Genomic DNA, 19606 nt, shown 5'->3' on the forward strand with positions numbered 1-19606 from the left:
ATGCATCCTAAAGAAATCACCACGGTCTTCTCGTGTTTCATTTGTCTTTCCGCGTCACCCTGCGTCTGACATCGCAACTCTGTGAGCTGAACAAGTTTAAATTACCATTTGCATGCGTTCAGGTTAAGAAATAATTAATTTTGTATGGACAATGACATGTCAGTAAGTGTTTGAAGAGATTGGTTGTCCCTGCCTGGGCCTTGTCTAATGATATGTTTTTTTTTTAATAAAATAAAACAATTCCCCTACACTTAGAGAAGCAGCAAGTAGATTCAAATCCAATTATTACATGACTGAAGGCGAACACTAGAGGTCGCTGCTAACCCGTTCTGGGCTCCCTGGAAGGGGACGTTGAACTGTCAAGAGAAGGACGCTTGTCTTGGAATGTCTCAAATAAATCACCTGACAAATGTTATTACACATCGAAAACGCACCAAAGAAATACATTGTGACTGTTATTTGCGTTTGTTTGTTTGTTTACGAAACAAGCACTACTTCTGACAATCACAAATGAACATATTTTGAAGATACAGTACATTTTCTTCAAGGAGAGCAGTTGGGGATTTTCAGCAAGGTCAATTAGGGGCTATCAGGTCAGACCGACAGTTCTGAGGTTCTGAGTTTTGACGTTCTGGGTTCAAATCTCAGTTCTGGCCTTCCTGTGAGGAGTCTACATGTCCTCCATCTTCCCAAAAGTTGAATATTAATTGAGTACTATAAATTATCCAAAGAATGTGAGTGGAAATGGATCTTTGGCTGGAGAGCCCAAAGTCAGCTAGGACAGCTTCCAGTGAATGACGGCAAGCGCCATGGAACACGGGTGGCCGGATCTTCTTATTCCGTATTCTGGTAAAAGTGTGAATGCTTTCAGCATGAATGTTCTGGCTGACAGTGATGACAAAGGGCTACGGCGGTTTTGCTTTTCCCAACTGCCTGACACGCTGTCATATATTAAAAAGCGCCTTTTACACAAGTGTCGTATAAAGAGTCAATCCCCCTTTTGGACTGCTGCGCATGAGCGATGGCTACCGCTTCTCTATTTTCAAGGAAACAGAAGGTCTCTTGATCCAGCAGTATATCAGGTAACTTTTACAGGGATATATAATTGGACATTTCTGGGTTGTTCTATGTGCGCATAAACATGAGAACATATTCATGTTCCGTGCGCCGCGGAGCCTCGAGTAAATTATTAATGTCCCTCTGAGGAGTCATTGACTTGCTTGCAGAGTGAGCATAAAGCCAAGTCGCAGTCAGGCCAATGAGTGACCTAATGCGTGGCGGTCAGGATAGTTTGGCCTAAAGGAGGAAGACCGGTGTGTCAGGGGTCAAAGGTGAGGAGGTGGAATGTGACAGCCGATAGTAATTTGATGATGAGGAAAAGTCATGCCAATACGCACTTTTTATCCGGAATATTCCGATTGGGAATGCTCCATTCTGAATGTATAGGGGAGGAAATAAAGGAGGGAAATAATCAAGAGGGTGTAAAATGGATCATTTGAAGGGGAAAAATGTCCTCATTTTTACAACAAAACGAGTTTACCAGGCGTCTGTTTTTATCAATCTGTTGAAAAAAGACACGATTGTTGCCACTGGAGTAACTGTAAACCTTCGGTAACTGGATAAATTATATACATGAGGTGCTACATAGGACAAAAATGACATCTGCCGCCACACAATCAACCCCCCACCAAAAACAACCTCTTCCCTCACAAAAAAAAATCCGTCATGCATCCTAAGAAAAATCTCTCTAGAATAAATGTAACTCACAAAAAATCTCTTATTTTCTCCCAAAACTCCAAAACAATCTAACACTAAATATAAACTCAGAACACAGACCCCCCCCCCAAAAAAAGCCAAATATACAATAAATGCTTTCACACATAACAAAAAAAAAACCTCACAACAAAAAATGTCACCCCCAAAAAATTCTCATTGTCACAAAAAAGTATTTTTTTTCACCCAACAAAATCTGCAACAGAACTCCCAAAACAGCTTGTGCTCAAGAAATGCTCTCACACTGACTACAACCCCCCCAACCACCAAAAAAAAATCATACCTCGCACCCCCCCCCAACCAAAAAAAAGGTTGTGAGAGGTAAATGCCACTTTTGGGCTGTTCACCACCATCATGCATCTCGTAGCATACGGCATCCTTTCCTCAACTGCAAACCTGATAGAAGAAATGAAGAAAACGTAACATTTGTCACATGTCCTCAATCACATCCTTGGCGTTGTTTGCCTGCGGTGTCCCCGGCCGGGTGCCACGTTGCAGATGAGGGCTGACACTGGCTAAATGTTTGCAGATGAGGCATTGCAATATCTAATCACCTCGGTAACAAGGGTCACTCTGCGAGGCCACTGGGCCAACTTCCCCGGGGGGACTTTTAGTATTTCACCAGTGAGATGTTTACTTCAGCATATGTGTGTGTGTGTGTGTGTGAGTGTGTGTGCAGTTACCCGAGGGGTAAGAGTGTTGAGATGCTATTCTTCCGAACCCCACTTGAACAGCGACATCTTCCCCGTTGACCTCAACTTATTTCACACTGTCAAGCAAAATGGAGGAAAGTGGCCACTTCCTGGTGCACAAAGACCATGTCATTCTCGTTACATCAGTTTTTCTTTTTGCATCAGCATTTGATTCATTTTCCGTCTCGGTTTCAATGTCGCCTATAAATTTAAATGCCCCTCAACTCATACGACGCAATTTAGAATTTGATTCAAACTGACTAGGGGGATATAAAAAAAAATCTGTCAATAAATTAAGCAAGCAGAACTGTTGAAACGCTGCCCATGCATGACTTCCAAATTCCTCGGTGAACATCTCATAGATGAGCTGAGTGTGTTTTGCGTTCTCTTTTTGTTTTCGGGGTGACTAAGGAAAAGGGGGGGTGATCACAATTGACGTCCAATTGAACGTATTCCGACATACCGTCAGGCGCTGTCAACAATAAAGGCTGGTCAACCGCAAAATTCCATCAGAGATGGCTTTAGGTGATCCTAAAAATATTTTTAAAGTATTTGGGGTTTTTTTTTTGTTTGTTTTTTAAGTCTGACCCACAAAAATAAACCTTTGAAAGGTCTTCTCCCCTTAAAAGCCGCACAATGTTGCTCCCTCCATTTTCACAGTTGCATTTGCAAGGTAAAATAATCCAAGCGTGCAGCGATAAGGAAGATCAACGCTTCACTCTTCCAAACTTGCTTTTTATCGTTTGTGGAAATTCCACCGAAAACATTATAGGGATATTGTGGGGCAGGACGACCACAAATCTTCAGGGGAATGGCGCAAGAAAATATTTCCTGGAATTTGGGGGCCTAACTAAACCCCAGCCAGCCGCGGCTCGTTTAGTTTTTAAACGCTAAGCTCGTATTGAGATAACACAGGTATTTTTTTTCTCCCCTCCACCACTCCCCCTCCTTTCTTACGGTTTCAACGAGAGCTGAAAGGAAAACAATAAAAAAACGACGAAGATGACAGGAGCCGAGTGATGGAGATGAAAGAGAAAATAAAGCGGGCACAACCAGAGCACGTTTCAAACGGTGAGTTATTTGTCTGCCTCGACCTGATGATGCGCAGGGCCGCTTCCGGCGGCTCGGGTTTCAGTGTACCAAAACGTGCTGGGGGGAGTGGGGGGTGTCCACATCCTCTACCAACTTCTGAAGATGGGGCCCTTAGATTTTTTTTTTTTTTTTTTACTGAGTAGTAAAGAAGATGAAGTAAAGCAGAGCCGATGCATAAAAACAGTCGATGAAAACAATTCTTTCAGCCATCCAGACACTATGGGGACAGATTTTGGTGCAGGTGCTGCCCTGAAATAGCGCTCTTGTGCTGTGTTGCTTTTTTTGATAAGCGCTAATCACACACACCACCACTCACACACGCACACACACACACACACACACGCGCCATCACCATCTCGGTATTTATGTGTCCCTCCTTGCATTTATATGAGCTTTTGGTCTCAGGGGGACCTTTTGCTTCTTTTCAGGTGGTGTTACTTTCCACTTTTCCTCTTGTCCCATGTCTGCACTTTGAGCAAAACGCGTGTGTGTGTGTGTGTGTGTACTTTGGCGCTGACTTACCGGACTGCTTTTCGAAGCTCAAAGAAAAAAAAGAAGGGTGGGGGGGTGTAGGAAAAAGACTCATTAGATGGCAAAAGTCAGTGCTTGTAAAACGCACAGAACAGCTGTCGAGGCGCGACTAGTTGATCGTGGAATCATCAAAATTTGGTTTTCGAAAAACGTGAGGCATCTTTGATTGTCTGGTGTGTTTTTCTTTGGGGGGGGGGTGTTCAAGGCCCAATCATCCACTGGGTGTATGAAGTAACTACTGAGGCACACTGGGTGTTTTTGTATGTGTCCGCCGAGGTAAACATAGCGGAGGAAATTAGCAGGGGGAGATGATATTGCAGATATTGGGAGGGGGGGGGGGGGGGGGGGGTGGAAAGGAGGGGGGTTTTGAGGCCGGGAGAAAGAAAGGCAGAAAAGATGGCAACATATTAGAGAAGGCTTAAGGAAGGAGAAGCAAAAAAAAAAAAAAAAGACCACCCGACAGGGAAGGCTCTCATTCTCTCCCAGGGACACTGAGCTCCTCGAGATGCCAAGTCGCCCCTCCCTCGAAACGCCTATCAACCGCCATTGCATTCAACTGGGAGAACACCCACAAAACTTAACACCGGATGATGCAAGCAGTCGGAGATGCAACTTTTTTTTTTTTTTGCCCCACATCTCCACCCAAAAAAATAAAAAACTCAGTGGTGCAGACTAAGTACAGAAAGTGCTCATTTAATGCCCCCCCCCCAAAAAAAAATCTAATGTAGAATGTCTGATAGATTCCAATGAGCCCACGAGTGTAAGACAAACACGGAAATGGGAGTCCTAACCCCCCATATCAATAGAACCCCCTAAAGCGGGGTCCCTCCACCATCCCCATTTTCAGGCCGAATAAGACATTCAAACAGCTTAAATCCAATAAAGGCCCATTGCGTAAGGCGCCGTAAATTAAGTTAGGAGAAAGAGCCGATGCGTTTTAAAGAGCCACGCTCGTCTTTTGATAAAGCTTGTCTGTTTATATTCCTAAAGCTGAGCCACTGTGATATTGTCTGGTATGCGGAGGGTTGGAAGAGGCTCGCCTTTAACTCAATCTGCAAGATAAACAGCCCCCGAGCGGGGCAACCGAGAAGCTTCACGTATGTTCCGTCCCTTCATTTGCCCGCCTACTTTCTTTATTTTCTCACTCGGATGTTGTGTCTCGTTGTCCTGCTCTGGTCAGGACAATTTTCAATCCGACGCACCTCCGCCCGTCCACCCAAAAGTGACTTTGCGGCGGTCCAAGCTTGGGGGTCGTCGGCGTGCGGGCGACGGGGTTAGTTAGGAGGCCGTAGGTCAGGAATTGATGGGTGCAGTTGGCACCGCCCTCGGGGAAATCGTACGTGTGTGTGTGTGTGAGCTGCAGACTAATTGGGAGCGTGCGTTAACTGCTGCCGGGTCACTTCCGTGTTCCCTTGACCCCTGCCTGTTTTATAAAGCCCCTCAAGCAATCCTGTCTCTTCATTAGGACTTAATGGGCCATTACCTTGCCAGTCCCGTCTGTGGATTCAAAAGCTTTTGCAAGATTGTTTCTCCTTTTTGAGAGTCTTAATTGAACTGGAGGAATATGACCTGGGACTGGAATCGACTCGAGTCGCTTATTTTATGGCCGGAGAATTGGCTTGGCAAAATATTGTTTGGAAAGAAAAAGTACAAACTGCAAAGTGTTCTGAGTTGAAGCTGACTTGTGTGGACAAGAAGTGTGGATTTACATTTTTTTTTTCACCCGAGGCTGGATTTTGACGCCGACAAACCAATAAAGCTTAAAAAAAAAACAACGAAATGACTCACCCTTTGATGAAGTTTGTCAGGCTTGCAGCATCGAGCGAAGTGGAGTTGCTCCATGCGTGACGCTTCTTTGCTGTCAAAGTGTGAAAACGTAGTTATCCACTGTATCATAAAACATTTAAAAAAAAGGAAAAATCAGCATAAATTGTACTCACCCTGAATTCCGATGGCACCTGAAGAACACTGACATTTTCTTTCTACTTCTCACGGTGTACTTCTTTTAGCGGATGAAGGCATATTCTGTACACAGAGCGTTTGTGTAAGTCAGTTCATCTAGGCGTCATCACGTTTTCATTTTTGACATCACCGGAACACTTCTCCGTCGGAATAAATACAACCGAGCCAACTACAATTGTGAGTTCTTTTTTCTTTTTCAATGCGATATCATCTCATGAGTTGAACCGCATTTTCATTCCCACTGTGTTGAAATTTCCAATTGGGTAAAAATGAAATCCTTGTTTCCTGATGGAAATTATGTGTGCTTATTTCATAAACATCAAGCCGCATTATGCATCATCTCCAGGACACCGTTGTTGAAATTAAAACAAATTGTATTAGCTATAGCACGGAATTGCAGCAACATGCAAAAAAAAAAAGGGTTCCCAAAGCCCTGAGGTCAGTGCACTGAAAAAAGTGGAAGTCAAGCTAAAAGGAAGTCAGGGGAGATAAAACAGGTAAGCCTTCGCTGGGGCGTTGAAAATGGAAACGACCAAGAGTCTTGCTAGGAGTTCGTTTTGACAAGAGGAGTCACAGCTCGTCAACAAACAAACTGAACCTTTTGACTTTCGCATCGGTTGCAATGCAATTGAAATGGTGATTCATGGCTGGGAGACGGCGTGCGTTTCGGTCATCAAAGAGTTCGTAAATCAGGACATTGTCAGCAGATGCCTTTCACGCTGATAACAACCAGTCACCCCTTCACCTTCCGAAGTCAAAAAAAAAAAAGGGGAGCGAAGGCGAAACAGCCTTCGTTCTGTCTCTTCTCTCACCGCGACAACGCATATATCGTTGAGAAATCTCCTCGCGTGCGTGGCGAACCTCGATGGGTGTAGTCGGAGCCGTTTGCGACATTCCTACATGTCAGAGCAACGGCCTCAAGTTTAAGATAACACTGCCACGGTGAGCTACGGGTGGGAATTGATCCCCCCCCCCTGCCCCCAAGTGCCTGGTAAAGGGCCTCGAGTCAGAGCTGATGGCTTTTCCTTCTGCGCGTGAGCCACAATGCAAAAAAAAAAAACACACACACTCATGCTCCCATCATCATCCCTCGACAGCACCGTATGGAGAGTTGCAAGTCTTTTCCCCATTTTTGCATTGCTATGGTCACTTCTGCCCCTACCACCCCTCCCCCCAAAACAAATAATAAAAAAAATAAAGTGCATTTTGCAGCCTGACCCGTATCCACCTCTTTAAAGCTCGCTATGCTAACTTCAAAAGCACCTGCAGGAGTCCCCCTTGCTGACCTGTGACTCGGGAGGACATGTGGGAATATCATGCATGCTTCCCACTGCTTCAACGGCCCCCGCCAGCTAATTACGGCGCTCCCAGATCCCCGAGTGCAAGAAATAACTTTAGAGTAATCCAGAGGTATGAGATGTTTTCTTTCACCCCCACCCGCCGCCGCCGCCGCCGTGGCTTCGTTAGCTCGGGATTCTGCTACAACAAAAGAAAATAAACTCTCTTGATTAACTGGAAAAGGCTAAAGCCACCGGAAATGACTTTGTTGCCGTGCTTTCAGGTACGTTTTAGGAGCGTTCAACGCGCTCGATTGTTTTTGGGACCGCAATAGTTTATTGTCGTTGGAGAACAACCGAATGAATACTTCCCAGCCTCTTACTTTCATTTCTTTATTGCCAAATATTTACAATGTTCAGAATGTGCAGACGACAGATCGATTCGGCATTCTGAGATAACCCCAAAATAAATACATCTCTTATTTCATTGGGGGGAGTGGTTAAGGGGGGCGGAGGGGCAAACGGATTTCTCAGCGGTAGAAAAATAAATACAAATACTCCATTGGCTGTGAGACATTGTCACGAGGAATGTAAAAAGGAATGGTGTTGTTTCTCCCCGGTTTCAAAAAACAGAGCGAGTTCCTCGGCTCATTTTGTTTTTACAACATTCATATAGTCGCAGTGGTCTCTCTTTCATATCCGTCTTGTCCTATAAGTGCTCCCTTGCAAACACAGCCGTCCCTGCAACGGCAAATATCGCACATCCCGCTCTCGGAGGAGGAATGAAGCTGAGCAGCTGGGCTTCAGCTGCATGTTTTCCAGGGTTCGGTCTTGTCGGGGAGAGTTGGACTGAGCCACGAGTTCTTCAGCGTGGACGGCCTGTCAAAGAAATAGTGCCGTCGTGAAGGAGCAAAATTCAAATGGGACACTTGGAAGTGACAGATTAAGACATTTCCAATTGTATGCGGTAAAAGTTCCAAATATTGCACGCATCACTTTATCAGGCGTGGTCAAAGTTTTGTGCTTAAAGAGCCGCATTTGAGAAAAAAAGTCATTAGAGTAGTCTGTTTGAAAATGTACATTCATTGCACATGATTAAAATGCATTAAACATGACTATTAAGACATGAAAACGACTCCTTTAGTTATGTGCAAGCGATGTACATGATCAAATAAAGTAGTTTTTCAGCGTAGCTTAAGTAAAATTATTCATGTTGGTTATTTCAATATTTACGGTCAAGGGGTCAACCAACGATTGATTGCGATGAATAAAGCGAATTTCGTGACAAATCTTCTGAGGAAATAATGGAAAGAGCTCAATTCATGCAGGGAAAACTGCGGGACACTATGCCGGCTTGGGCCGTATTAAGGCACGGAGCGGGCCGTGCGTGGTCCCGGGGCCTTACTTTGCCCACACCCTTTGTTTTCCTACGCAATATTAACGACAACTGCAGAGCGGGAATCGAATGGGAAGCTATTTCCAAGGCAACTCTAAACGTGAACATACGTGACGTCAGGTTGCGCGTCAAACAAACAAAAAAGTTGCAATAGAGAGGACACTAGCTGCGGTTTACCTTGCCGTCCCATCCGAAGCGGGCCCACTAGTGGCTTGTGGTCGACACGGGGCAGGCGTCCCCCATCCTCCACACGGAGAACGCGTAGCTGAGACGCTCGTGCGCCACGTAGCTGCAGCTGGAGCCCCGCGCGTCCAACTCGTCGCTCTGCAGAACTTGACACAGGAAGTCGATGTAGCGCGCGGCCAACTTGAGCGTTTGGATTTTGCTGAGTTTGTCCGACGGCAGCGTGGGGATGATTTTCCGGAGCGACGTGAACGCCTCGTTGAGCGACTGCGTGCGTTGACGTTCCCGGATGTTGGCCATGACGCGCTGGTTCTGGAGATCGTCGATGGAGCGAGCGGGGCTGCCGCTGCTGCTTGCCTCGCTGCTTTCGCTCGCCACGCTGCCGCCACCGCGGTCACAACTCTTTCGGCATCTCTTCTTGGGAATCTCCACGTCCAAGGCGTCGTCCAAATCGTCTGCGCTCCGGCGCGCCGCCGCCGCCCGCCGCTTCCTCGCGCCCCTCCTCGGCAGCTGCCGCTCGGTCTCCTCCTCACTGTTCCCCGCGCTGTCCATCGGGGACGAGTCGTCTTCCCGCATTCTCTAAAGTCTTCCGAGATGCTCTAGAAGCACTTGTCCCTCTCTATTCCGGTCCGCGACCCCCACATGTGTCATATAATTTTTTTTTTTTAAACGTAGAGACCTCGAGCGGATTTTTGGAAGCAAATGTGCTGCACCGTGCAAAGGCGGAGATGTGTCTCACACTCTTTTATAGTTGCAGGGGGAGCGAAATGGAGGATTTTGGGGAGCGCTGTGATTGGGTGGGGAAGGGGTGTAACATAATACCACCGCAGAAATAACTTGCGTTAATATCAGAGGAAGAGTAGGGGACTTTAAGGAAAGAAAAAAAAACAAAAAGGGGCTAGTAGGGTTTTGGTGTGCGCAAAATTTGTGGGCGTTTTCTTAGATGGGGCATTTCGGCACTAAATATAATCAAGTACAACCTTATTGTCAAATGTGCAGCACGGATGAAATTTCCTCCCTCTTAAACAGACGACAAGAGGAGGCGCTGCGGGTGCCCGCGCCGCCATATTAAATATATATTATATTATTCACGGGACGGATGCTCTTTTTTTGGGGGTGGGGGGACCTGACCCACTTGTATGAAAAATATGATTTCCTGCTGTTCCCGATGACACCCATTTCATAAATGTAGATTTTTTTTTGTAATGTCGACATATTGACATCGCCATCATATACGCACTTTGGCATCAATGCGCATACCGACAGTAGATTAGAATTCAGACTTTCGCATTATTGTCATGAAGGAATCACGACACCCGATTCCAGCGAGCAAACAAAGTTCCTGACCCGGAAAGATATACGGGCACAGCATACACCCAACCCCCCCCCCATGACTCCATTCTAACTTACGATTCCCTTGACACGGTCATACATGTGTTCTCTTCAAGTTGTGTCAGTCCCGCAAGTGTCAAGAGGACAAACCGACTCCTAAAGGGGCAATGTGTACTGGAACTGTCAGAAATGGGTGCGGGGGTGTGTGGAGTGTCCTTCGTCGTGCAATTAATGTATCCTCCAATCGGTGACAATGTATCCTCCATATGCCTCATGACTGAAAAAAAATAATACAGTCATGGGAAGTAGCTTTGTAGCTTCCAAGTTGTGTGGATTCAAAATTGCTGATCGTTCTGTTTTAGGTTTGTCGGAAGAGGACATAAAAGTAGGCCGGATAGAGGATCTGGAATACCGCACCTTGTCTCCGCCCACTTTTAATAGTTATCACCCATCCGTCAATTTCCCATAAGCTCGCAAGTAAATATTAATTTTACTTTTGTACTTATGTACACTTGAGAGTCGGGTACAGGATGCACTGAATTGACGTGATTGACCGTCGGGACAACGATGCCCCCCTTTTGCTGCAGCCCATCCGAGACTTTGAAGACATTCGAGCACAAGAAAGCGTCTCTTTCCAGTCTAGACGCGGAGATGCGGCAAAAAATAAACCCGGTGAAACACAGGAGGTTGCAAACAGCGGGGAGGCCTCGGCTCGGTCGTAACCAGACCGACGTGTTTATTTTCCCGTCAGCGGCCCCACGTCGAGGTATGCGCTTAAATGGGTCTGACCCCCCCTACCCCCCCACGGGGACGTCGACACCGCGGCTCAGGTTTAAAAGACGGCCCGTCCCGGGGAGCTCTCGGGGCGGATCCTGGCTCGCAGCGGGGTCGCTAAGGAGGTGTACGACCGCGGAGTAAAGCAAACACTGGAGGTGATGAAGAGGACCCAACTCGGAGAAGATTTTTTTTTCTATTCGGAGAAAAAAAAAAAAAAAGAACCCAATAAAGAAACAAGAGCTTGCAAAATCCGGAAATGGCAGATTGTAATGCGAAGTAATAACAGGGGCCTCATCCGTGACGCGGATGGCCTACAGGTGGAATTCGCAACGGCCAATTTGCACCTCAGCGTCAAAGATAATATTCAAACTCGATTTGTTATGCAAATCTTTCCCTGGCACTGGAACAGGATCATAAGGCTCCCGGGCAAGAGTGTCAATCAAACCTTGGCTGTGGACCCTTTTCCTCGCACAGGTGAGATTTGCATGTTTCACGCTCTCCAAGGTGCTGAAATCGACCTCACCTGCCCGACTCCCCCGATGCGACGTCTCACCAAGCTGCTCTGACAATCGGTGGATTTTTTCTGCCGTGATCACCATCCGCTGTAAGCTGTCCACTGTGGTAACCGCTGTCCCTGAAAAGGTTAATGAGATATTTTTTTTTTGTCAAGACATTCATGTTTATGATTTCTCGCTCTAATTAGGGAAACGGAAAAAATACTATTTTCATCAATCTTTGCCAGTTTCCCTTAAAAACAAAAATAATGATAAATGATAATTCCCGGAGCATTCCTAGAAAATCACGTGACGTGGACGTGACGGATAGGATTAAAAAGAAATAAAAGTCAAATGATGATATGAGTGGAATGAAATGCAACTCCCACTTCATTCGGACAATCGAGTGCAATGGAGGAAAAAGATTTTGCTGCTAACCTGAGAGAGAAAAAAAAAAAAAACTAAATACATAATTTCAAATGTTTGGACACAAAAAGAGGATGAAGCTCCACCTTTGACTGATTTGAGGTAATTGTTATTAATCCGCCCCCCCCCTTTTTTTTCCTGAATTCAAATTGTAATCTCCAGCCCAGCGATGCAAAATTGCACGAGTTCCGAGTACCAAGTGACAAAATATTACAACAAAAAAAATCTCTTGTGAAGCGCACCCCAATTTAGGAGACATTGCTGCATTGATTGTCAATCAAAATGGAATCTTTATTTCCGATTGGATCAAAGGTGCGGGATGTAGCTATTATTACGACTGCAGCGTCACGATTGACGCAATCAAAAACAAAAAAAAAAACTAAAAAGGCAGATCGATTTGAAGAAGTTGCGACTCGGAACTTGGTGGACAATTCCGGATGTCAAATATTCGTCACGGATGGCGCGCCGGATGGAGTGAAACGCTAAGTGTTCTCCAAAAGGTCTTTCATGAAGGAGATGTAGACGATGGCGAGCCGCAGCGTCTCGATGCGGGAGAGTCTCTTCTCGTAGGCGAACGTGGGCACTTTCCTCCTGAGCGCGTCAAACGCCTCGTTCAGACTAAACATCCGTTTGCGCTCGCGCACGTTGGCCGCCTGTCGCTGGACCACCGTGATGATCCTCCTCCGCTTGGACCTGCCGGACCTTCCTCCTCCTCCTCTTCCTCGATGATCTTCCGCGCGCGAGCCGCGCTCGGGGCTCCAGGACGCGTCGCTGTCCGGACTGTCGGTTGCCGCTTGCTGATTTGCCGGAAAATCCATCAGGTTTACATCCAAGTGGATCAAGGCCGAGTTCAGCAGTCGGCTCTGGACCTCCATCTCCGAGTCCAAACGTTTCGCCCAAAAGATCCTCTTTTTTTTCCTTTTTTTTTTTTATATGTCCGTTATCGTAAGGATGAAAGCATCTCTTCCAAGCCCGACTGGCCTTTTGTCTGATTCCGGATGGAGCGCGACAGGGTGAGATCCTATTTGGCCGGCGTCCAAAAGGCCCGATCCTGCTCTTTCCGCCAGTGACCAGCGCGCGGCAGCCCGCAACGCGCCCATGCCAGTCGAGCGGCTAGAAGAATCTCTCCGTCCGAGGGGATGCGACGTCCGTCCTCTTGGAGAGCCCATTCGCGAGCTTCTGCACAACGGCGGGGCCTCTCCACAAGAGGGTCACGCGGTCGTATTTGCACTTCCTCCTTTCTTCCTCGCCGGCTGAATTGCCGCACTTTGTAATCACTTAAGAGAGCCCTACGAGAAGACTAAATAGAACATTCCCAAACAGTCACCACAGAGTTAAAAAAAAAAAAAAAAGCTTTCTGTTGCAAATTAGAGCAAATAATTGCCAGTTCCCATGGCAGGGAAGTGTACACATTGCAGGGGGGAGGGTGTCGCAAGGGTCTTCGAGGGGCTAATATTTGTATTCCCTCAAGAAAACGCTTGGTCATGGTTCTGCTCAATGTATTTTGGAGGCATCAATGGGAGAAAATAAAATCCTTTTTCAGAAACTTTTTTTTAAACCCCTGGAGAACCCACGGGGTCAAATTTGGCCCCTATAAATTCTGCTACTCAAATGCCAAAGGGTCAAATTTGGCTCTCAGCCTATATTAGGATTAAAGCATTGAATATTTGGGGAAAAAAAAATAAGATTTTGGTGTTCGGTGAACATATAGCAGTCATTTAATGTATAATTCATCATTTTCCAAAGAAGAAAAGGGTTCTTGGGTTCTCTGAGGGTTAAAAAAAAATTCAGCTAGTTCAGCGATTTTTGAATGTCTCGTATTCATTTTAATTAGTTTTAGTATTAGTTTTATATGACAAAGGCACTATTTATCAAGTGCAATATATTTGAAGAAAAGTCACTAAATATTGCGTAGGTTCCTCAAATTTGTGTCTGTGTTTTAATTGTTCCCTTATATTATATTTGTTATTTTACGTCCTATGCTCCGTAGAGCGTTTTGTTCCAGCTGAAGCTTTTGGGAAATCCGCGACATAAACAAAGATGTATCACATTGCATTTTGGACTTTCGGCTCTGCAATTTTTGAAAGCTCAACCATGGGCCGCCATGAGTTTGACCCCCCCCCCCCCTTGCTCGAGAGCATTAACTGCTGACATAATTAATTTTGTGGGGAGGGGGAGGTGCTTTAATATGTTTTGAGTACTTTTTATTACATGTCGTGTTATCTAATACACTTAAATACAAGAAACTATTCTTTTTTTTTTAAATAGAGAGGAACACATCAATCAAGAAGATAAGAGTAAGTTATATTGTATTTATTTATAAGATGTACTAAATGGTTACTAGGAGATTTTATACACGTTATTAACGAGGCCGGTTCAAGGAGAGCATCCATAGATGATTCGTTGCGGACTAACGCGAGTGTTTATCTTGCGCACACTCACACGACTGGATTGTCATCATCTCGCCTCCGCCGCCTTCGCCGTTTTTCGGTCGGGGCAGATAAACATGACGGGACATTCCGCCGGTCGTCGTGGAAACGCTGAGAAAGAGCAGCTGGGCGGTAGAAGATGAGGTAATCTCACCCTGGGGGTGTTGGGTAAATATTGGCCTTAAATAAGGAGTAAAGCACCGAAAAGAGGCGCACAAACACACCACCAGGGGGGTTTTATCCCCGTTATTTTTTTTGGGGGGGGGGGGGGGTTTCTGAGTGGAAAAACGCAGGAGTGGAAGGATGCTTCCTGCTCACCGCTGTTGTTATTGGTTAAAAAAAAAAGACTTTTGCAGACAGATTGAAACATTTCAAAGCTTACCTTTGGTCATAAACGCAACATTCTCCGCATGCCTCGTCGTCCCAGCGAAAGGGAGCGCTTCACACCAAATGCCCCTTTTATTGAATGTTAGTCATACTGTACATCACGGGTGTCAAAGTCAAGGCCCAGGGGCCAGATCTGGCCCACCACATCATTTGATGTGGCCCGCGAGAGCAAATCAAACATGTCAAGTTCCATGATGCTTGCTAAAGTCTGAACCAAAATTTCAAATTGTCATATGTAATCCACAATAACAGTCATTATTACTAACTAGGTCACCGACGAGCAAGTTTTTGCACTCCCTTTCGAATCATTTGTGGTCATTAGATTGGGGGAAGATGACGCACGATCTAAGCAAAGGTGCACGTTGCTCTAAAGCAGGGGTGCCCAAACTTTTTGGATCGAAGATCTACATTTTGATCAACTAACCTCATGGGATCTACCCTTACCGGCGCGCGCACGCACACACACACGATGTATTTTATTTTTTAAATATTTTTTTGGTGAAAATGAGACTGATGTACAAAGACACACAAATGGTTGTTTGTTTTTTTTCTTCTTGACACTCCTCGGATCTACTTGGGACATGTCTTAGATCTACCGGTAGATCAGGATCTACCTAATGGGCACCCCTGCTCTAAAGGGAATTCTGCAGTGAACTTGATGAAGGTCATTCTTGTAGAATTAATTTGGAGTCGGACATTAAATAAAAGGGTGGTGGGTGGAATTCAAGGAAGTGTGTAATTGAGAGGAGTTGAACTCTCATGCAATTTTCTACTTCTTTACTGTGTCATCGTGCGCACACTGCGTGTTTCTTTCCCTTCTTCATTCCTGCCTGCCTGCCTGCGCGCCCGACAAACTGACTCATTGGCTCGCTTTGTCTCACCTTTCACGGCATCCGAGCTTGCGAGTGGCCAAGACGGTCAACCAATCACCAATGCCGGGAAGTTTATACAGCTGGGTGGCCAGTTAAAGGTGGGGCTCGCGTGTGTGTGTGTGGGGGGGGGGGGGGGGGGGCCTCACGGACGTTGCTGGGTAAAAGCCAACGGGCCTAGCATACATCTCCGCGACAACACCCAGCAACCTTCCATCTCACTTCCCTCAACGCCACCTCACTTGCTGAGCCGCGGCTCCCTCGTTCGGATTGCGTCCTCCCTCGCTTCGTCTTAATCCGACGCTTCAACTCCCCACCGACACACTTGAAAATCCATTCGCCGTCCCACCCACCATCCAACAACATGTCAACACCTTCCCTTCAACAGCCCCCCCCCCCTCTTCCCCCAATGCTGTCTCAGCTGTTTATTTACTCCAAAGGAGCCTGGCCGCCTGTATGAAAAGCTTTCCAAAGTTGCCATGTTTGATTTTTCAAGTCATTTTTTTTAACTGTAAACTTCATTTCACAGGCAATACTTTTCGAACAATATGGCAAAAGTATGTGGAGGGGGAAAAAAAACAACACTTACCATAGATGCTGATTATTAATGCGTGATGATGATGATGAGAGACGTGTTTCCCGGTCAGAGTTGGCTTGCTTTGTTAAACCAGTCTGGAGAAGGAAAAATGCTTCAGTTATTTTGTCCCGTTGCTAGGGGGGAAAAAAAGGCTATAATGTCAAATCAAAATTCTGAATTGTAAATGACTCCACTTTTCAATTGCCTCTCTTTTCCACTTATGCTAATAACTTCTTCTTGGCGTTCAAAGGGTGTCAGAAATGATCCGAGTTTTGTTTCCACAGCGGTGATGTCACCAGAATTTTTTTTTTCAGAAATGCAAAACACTTAACAGCCATGAATATGAAATGATCCAATGCAAAATAGAAAAAAAAACAACAAAACCACACCAAATTGGGTGTGTGCAAGTGTACCAGTCTGCACCTATTCTTGTGGCCAGTTTTTGTGTCATTGTGGGAGGGGGTCAGAGCATTTTTCAATGTGTATCGCTTAGGCGCGGTGTAGCATAACTGTAGCCAAAAGAGCCTCATCTTCCTCGGATCTTAAAATCCGAAGCGTGGCTGTGTTAGGGAGGAGCTTGTGAGCTCAGCTTTTTTTTTTTTTTTTTGAACACCGTAGATCTCAAACAGGAAAATGTTTGCGGAACTCAGCAGGGAAGCCGCCCGGTCCAGACGCCTTTTAGTTCTTGGCCACGCCGTTGAGTGCATTGCAATCCTTTGGCGCGAAGAGCAAGTATTTGACTTTTTTTCGTCTTTTTTGCATAATATGCAGCATGAGGTCACTTGATATGAAGGAATTTGTGGATGATAACAATATTTATGTTCTGATCATTGACACTGTCTCTTGGCAATATCTGACGGGTCCTGATCTAGCGACAAATTGCTTTTATCTTTGCTTTTGTTTCATGAAGCGCGGCCATGCTTGTTGTAACTGGCCCACTCTCTGAGCGGTTTCTCGGCTCGATTTTGTATTCTCTCCATTCAAACGCCTTTTTGGGAGGAGATTCCAATTCGAGTATTGTTTGTCTTGTGAAATGAAACTTTTGTTTCCGTAAAACGGTCCGGTTGCAAAAAGCGGCGCAAGCAAGCAAGCGCAAACCGTATGGAACATTTTTTACACTCTAACTGCGCAAAAGTACATTTGGTGTAGTGGAATCCAGTTAAAAAAAAAATAAATCCAACTACTCACTCTTTGAGGACGAACGGCAGAGAAACGACGCCGTATCTCCGGGCGGGGAGTCGATTCTAGGCACCGCGCCATTCTTTACTGCCACACAAGTGTAAAAAGAAGTTAGTCCCCGCATCTGAAAACAAGCCGGTACTCACCCCAAATGGAGACGATGGACGCCACTCTTTACATTCAGACTTAAAATCAGCCAAGTCTCATCTCCTCATTTCGGAGTGCTTTTCTTGGCTGCGTTGCTTCCAGCACGTGCACGTGGATGTTACTGTCGATATTTTTGTCCAATCAGATTTCAGCCTCTGTGTCGCCATGTCAATCTAATCGGACCGGAGCCTTCAGAATCTCTAGCGGTGGTATATGTAACTCAAAGCATCTTAATTTGTATATGGCTGCCTTTCGTTGACCTTGGCGTTTTTTCATCTTCCGATTGGGTGTTAAGCAAGCCAAGTTCAACTACAAAAAAAAAAAAAAACATCTGCAGCGATCTGTACATCAAAGTAATCAGATTGTCAGGCTATTGAGGGATATATTGAGGGATATGTTATTCTTAAAAATATATCATATTAATTGACTTTTGGGTTCTTTAAAAAAATGCTGTAGGTGATTTTCCAAGACAGCACCTGCTTTTTTTTTTTTTTTTAAACAGTATGTGCTATACTACAGAAAAAGCGCGCTGGCGTTAACACCAAATCGATTCCCGGTCGCTGTGGTTTTCCGCCGCCGGCAGGTCAGTCAGTGTCTGTCGGTGCCAGGGAACCAAACCAACCCTCGGAATCCAGCTCCACAAGCACAAGTCATGTTTACTTTCAGGGTTAAGCGTGTGTGTGTGTGCGCTTGGATTCTCGTGTGTGGACACTGAACCCTTGGGAAAGAGTGGAGCCGGAGAGTGTGAGTGGATATTTGCCTACCTGGGGGTCTGAGATGAACATTAAAATGAGGGCTGATGTAAAGCAGAGGTGCCAAAAACCTCCCAGCAATGCCTTTGAAAGGCCCATAAAGGGATTTCATAGATGTCAGCATTTAGGGGCTCTGAGACCGAAGTCAGCGTCCGACCGCATCGCTAATTACCTGAGCCGAAGGGATGGGAGATTTTTCGGATTCGGGGTCGGGGGTGTGTGTGGCACTCGTTTCCCGCCTCTATGTGTGGGAGTGGGGGGGGGATGTTCTCCTGGAGGAGCCTGCCAGGCATGGAAACTTTGACACAAGAGACAGACACACAGGCAACGTAGAGACACGCACACTATGAAACGCAGACAGAGGTGTGAGGGAAAGATTGTCTGGCCTGTTCAAGAACAAAAACAACACTCCTCCCTTCCTCCCTCTTTTTCTTCTTCTGGCCATCAGAGGATCATGAAGATAAACGAGCATGCCTAGATATGAGGGTCCAGTGGCAGGAGGGGAGCCTGGAGTGGAATGCGTGTGAACTGCACTCCGCCTCCAATAAATCAGGGGAACAAGTAGGAGGAGAGGGAAGGCCTGGTGGGGGGAGCAAAGAGGAGGAGGGGGAGGAGAAGGGGGGAGTCTGCATCGGGACGAGATAGCGAGGATGACAAGATGAATGGGAGGCGATGGAGGGGTGCTTCGGTGCAGGTGCACGCGGGCCAGAGTGGAGATCAGGCGAGAGAGCAGAGGGGGAGGTCACCGGGGGACAAATAATTTACAATACAGTATTCCCTCGTTTTTCGTTCCAGAAACCCCTGTGACTATTTGTTTTATTTTTGCATCTTTTGAAGAGTCAGGCATAACACATCGGGTAAGACAACAGTACTTAAATTCTCCCCAATCTGTGAAAAACAAGTTATATTGATGAGATTTTGAATGTAGTAAAAAAAAAAAACTTTAAAAAGCGTTGACTAGATCCAGCCAGCAATCGGTTATCCCATGAAGCGATAACAAAAGCACATGATCGGATGTGACGGATGACGCCGCAACCATTTAACTGCCCCCCTTATCTCTCGTCTTTAGACGGATCCCGATAAGCTCTGCGGCTCTTTGCACCTCGGCACTAATTAAGACTCCCCGCTGAAAGGCAGGATTTGAGCATGGGGGGTTGAAAGAAAACACGCGCGACCCTTTAAGTTGTCTCTCGACGCTTCATCACCTCACACTCGATGGGCAGCATATAAGATGACAGAAAAGCATTTGAAGCCATTATTAGTTCTCACAAGAGCAATGGCACTTCAGCATCAATCTGTGAAGTCCAAATTTGAATCATGAGAAATATCGA

General features: G+C 45.9%; 2 protein-coding genes across 2 annotated transcripts; both read right to left on the minus strand.

The window, feature by feature from the left end:
• Positions 1-7706: 7706 nt before the first annotated feature.
• On the minus strand, positions 7707-9989 carry twist1a (twist family bHLH transcription factor 1a). The gene is made up of 2 exons (XM_052071837.1): positions 8901-9989; positions 7707-8206 (listed from the first exon to the last, which is right to left on the minus strand). Exon 1 carries the CDS (start codon positions 9480-9482, stop codon positions 8928-8930), a length of 555 nt encoding a protein of 184 aa, XP_051927797.1. The 5' UTR covers positions 9483-9989; the 3' UTR covers positions 7707-8206; positions 8901-8927.
• Positions 9990-12017: 2028 nt separating this feature from the next.
• Positions 12018-15118, minus strand: LOC127604639 (fer3-like protein). Its single transcript, XM_052071841.1, has one exon. The coding sequence runs from the start codon at positions 12808-12810 to the stop codon at positions 12418-12420; it is 393 nt and encodes a 130-aa protein (XP_051927801.1). The 5' UTR covers positions 12811-15118; the 3' UTR covers positions 12018-12417.
• Between the last annotated feature and the right edge of the window lie 4488 nt (positions 15119-19606).

The sequence above is a fragment of the Hippocampus zosterae genome, chromosome 7 (genome assembly GCF_025434085.1).
Source record: "Hippocampus zosterae strain Florida chromosome 7, ASM2543408v3, whole genome shotgun sequence".
NCBI classification, from domain to species: domain Eukaryota; kingdom Metazoa; phylum Chordata; class Actinopteri; order Syngnathiformes; family Syngnathidae; genus Hippocampus; species Hippocampus zosterae.

Excerpts from the sequence above, each read along its gene's own strand:
- LOC127604639 (XM_052071841.1), bottom strand. The coding sequence starts at position 12,810 with ATGGAGGTCCAGAGCCGACTGCTGAACTCGGCCTTGATCCACTTGGAT.
- twist1a (XM_052071837.1), bottom strand. The coding sequence starts at position 9,482 with ATGCGGGAAGACGACTCGTCCCCGATGGACAGCGCGGGGAACAGTGAG.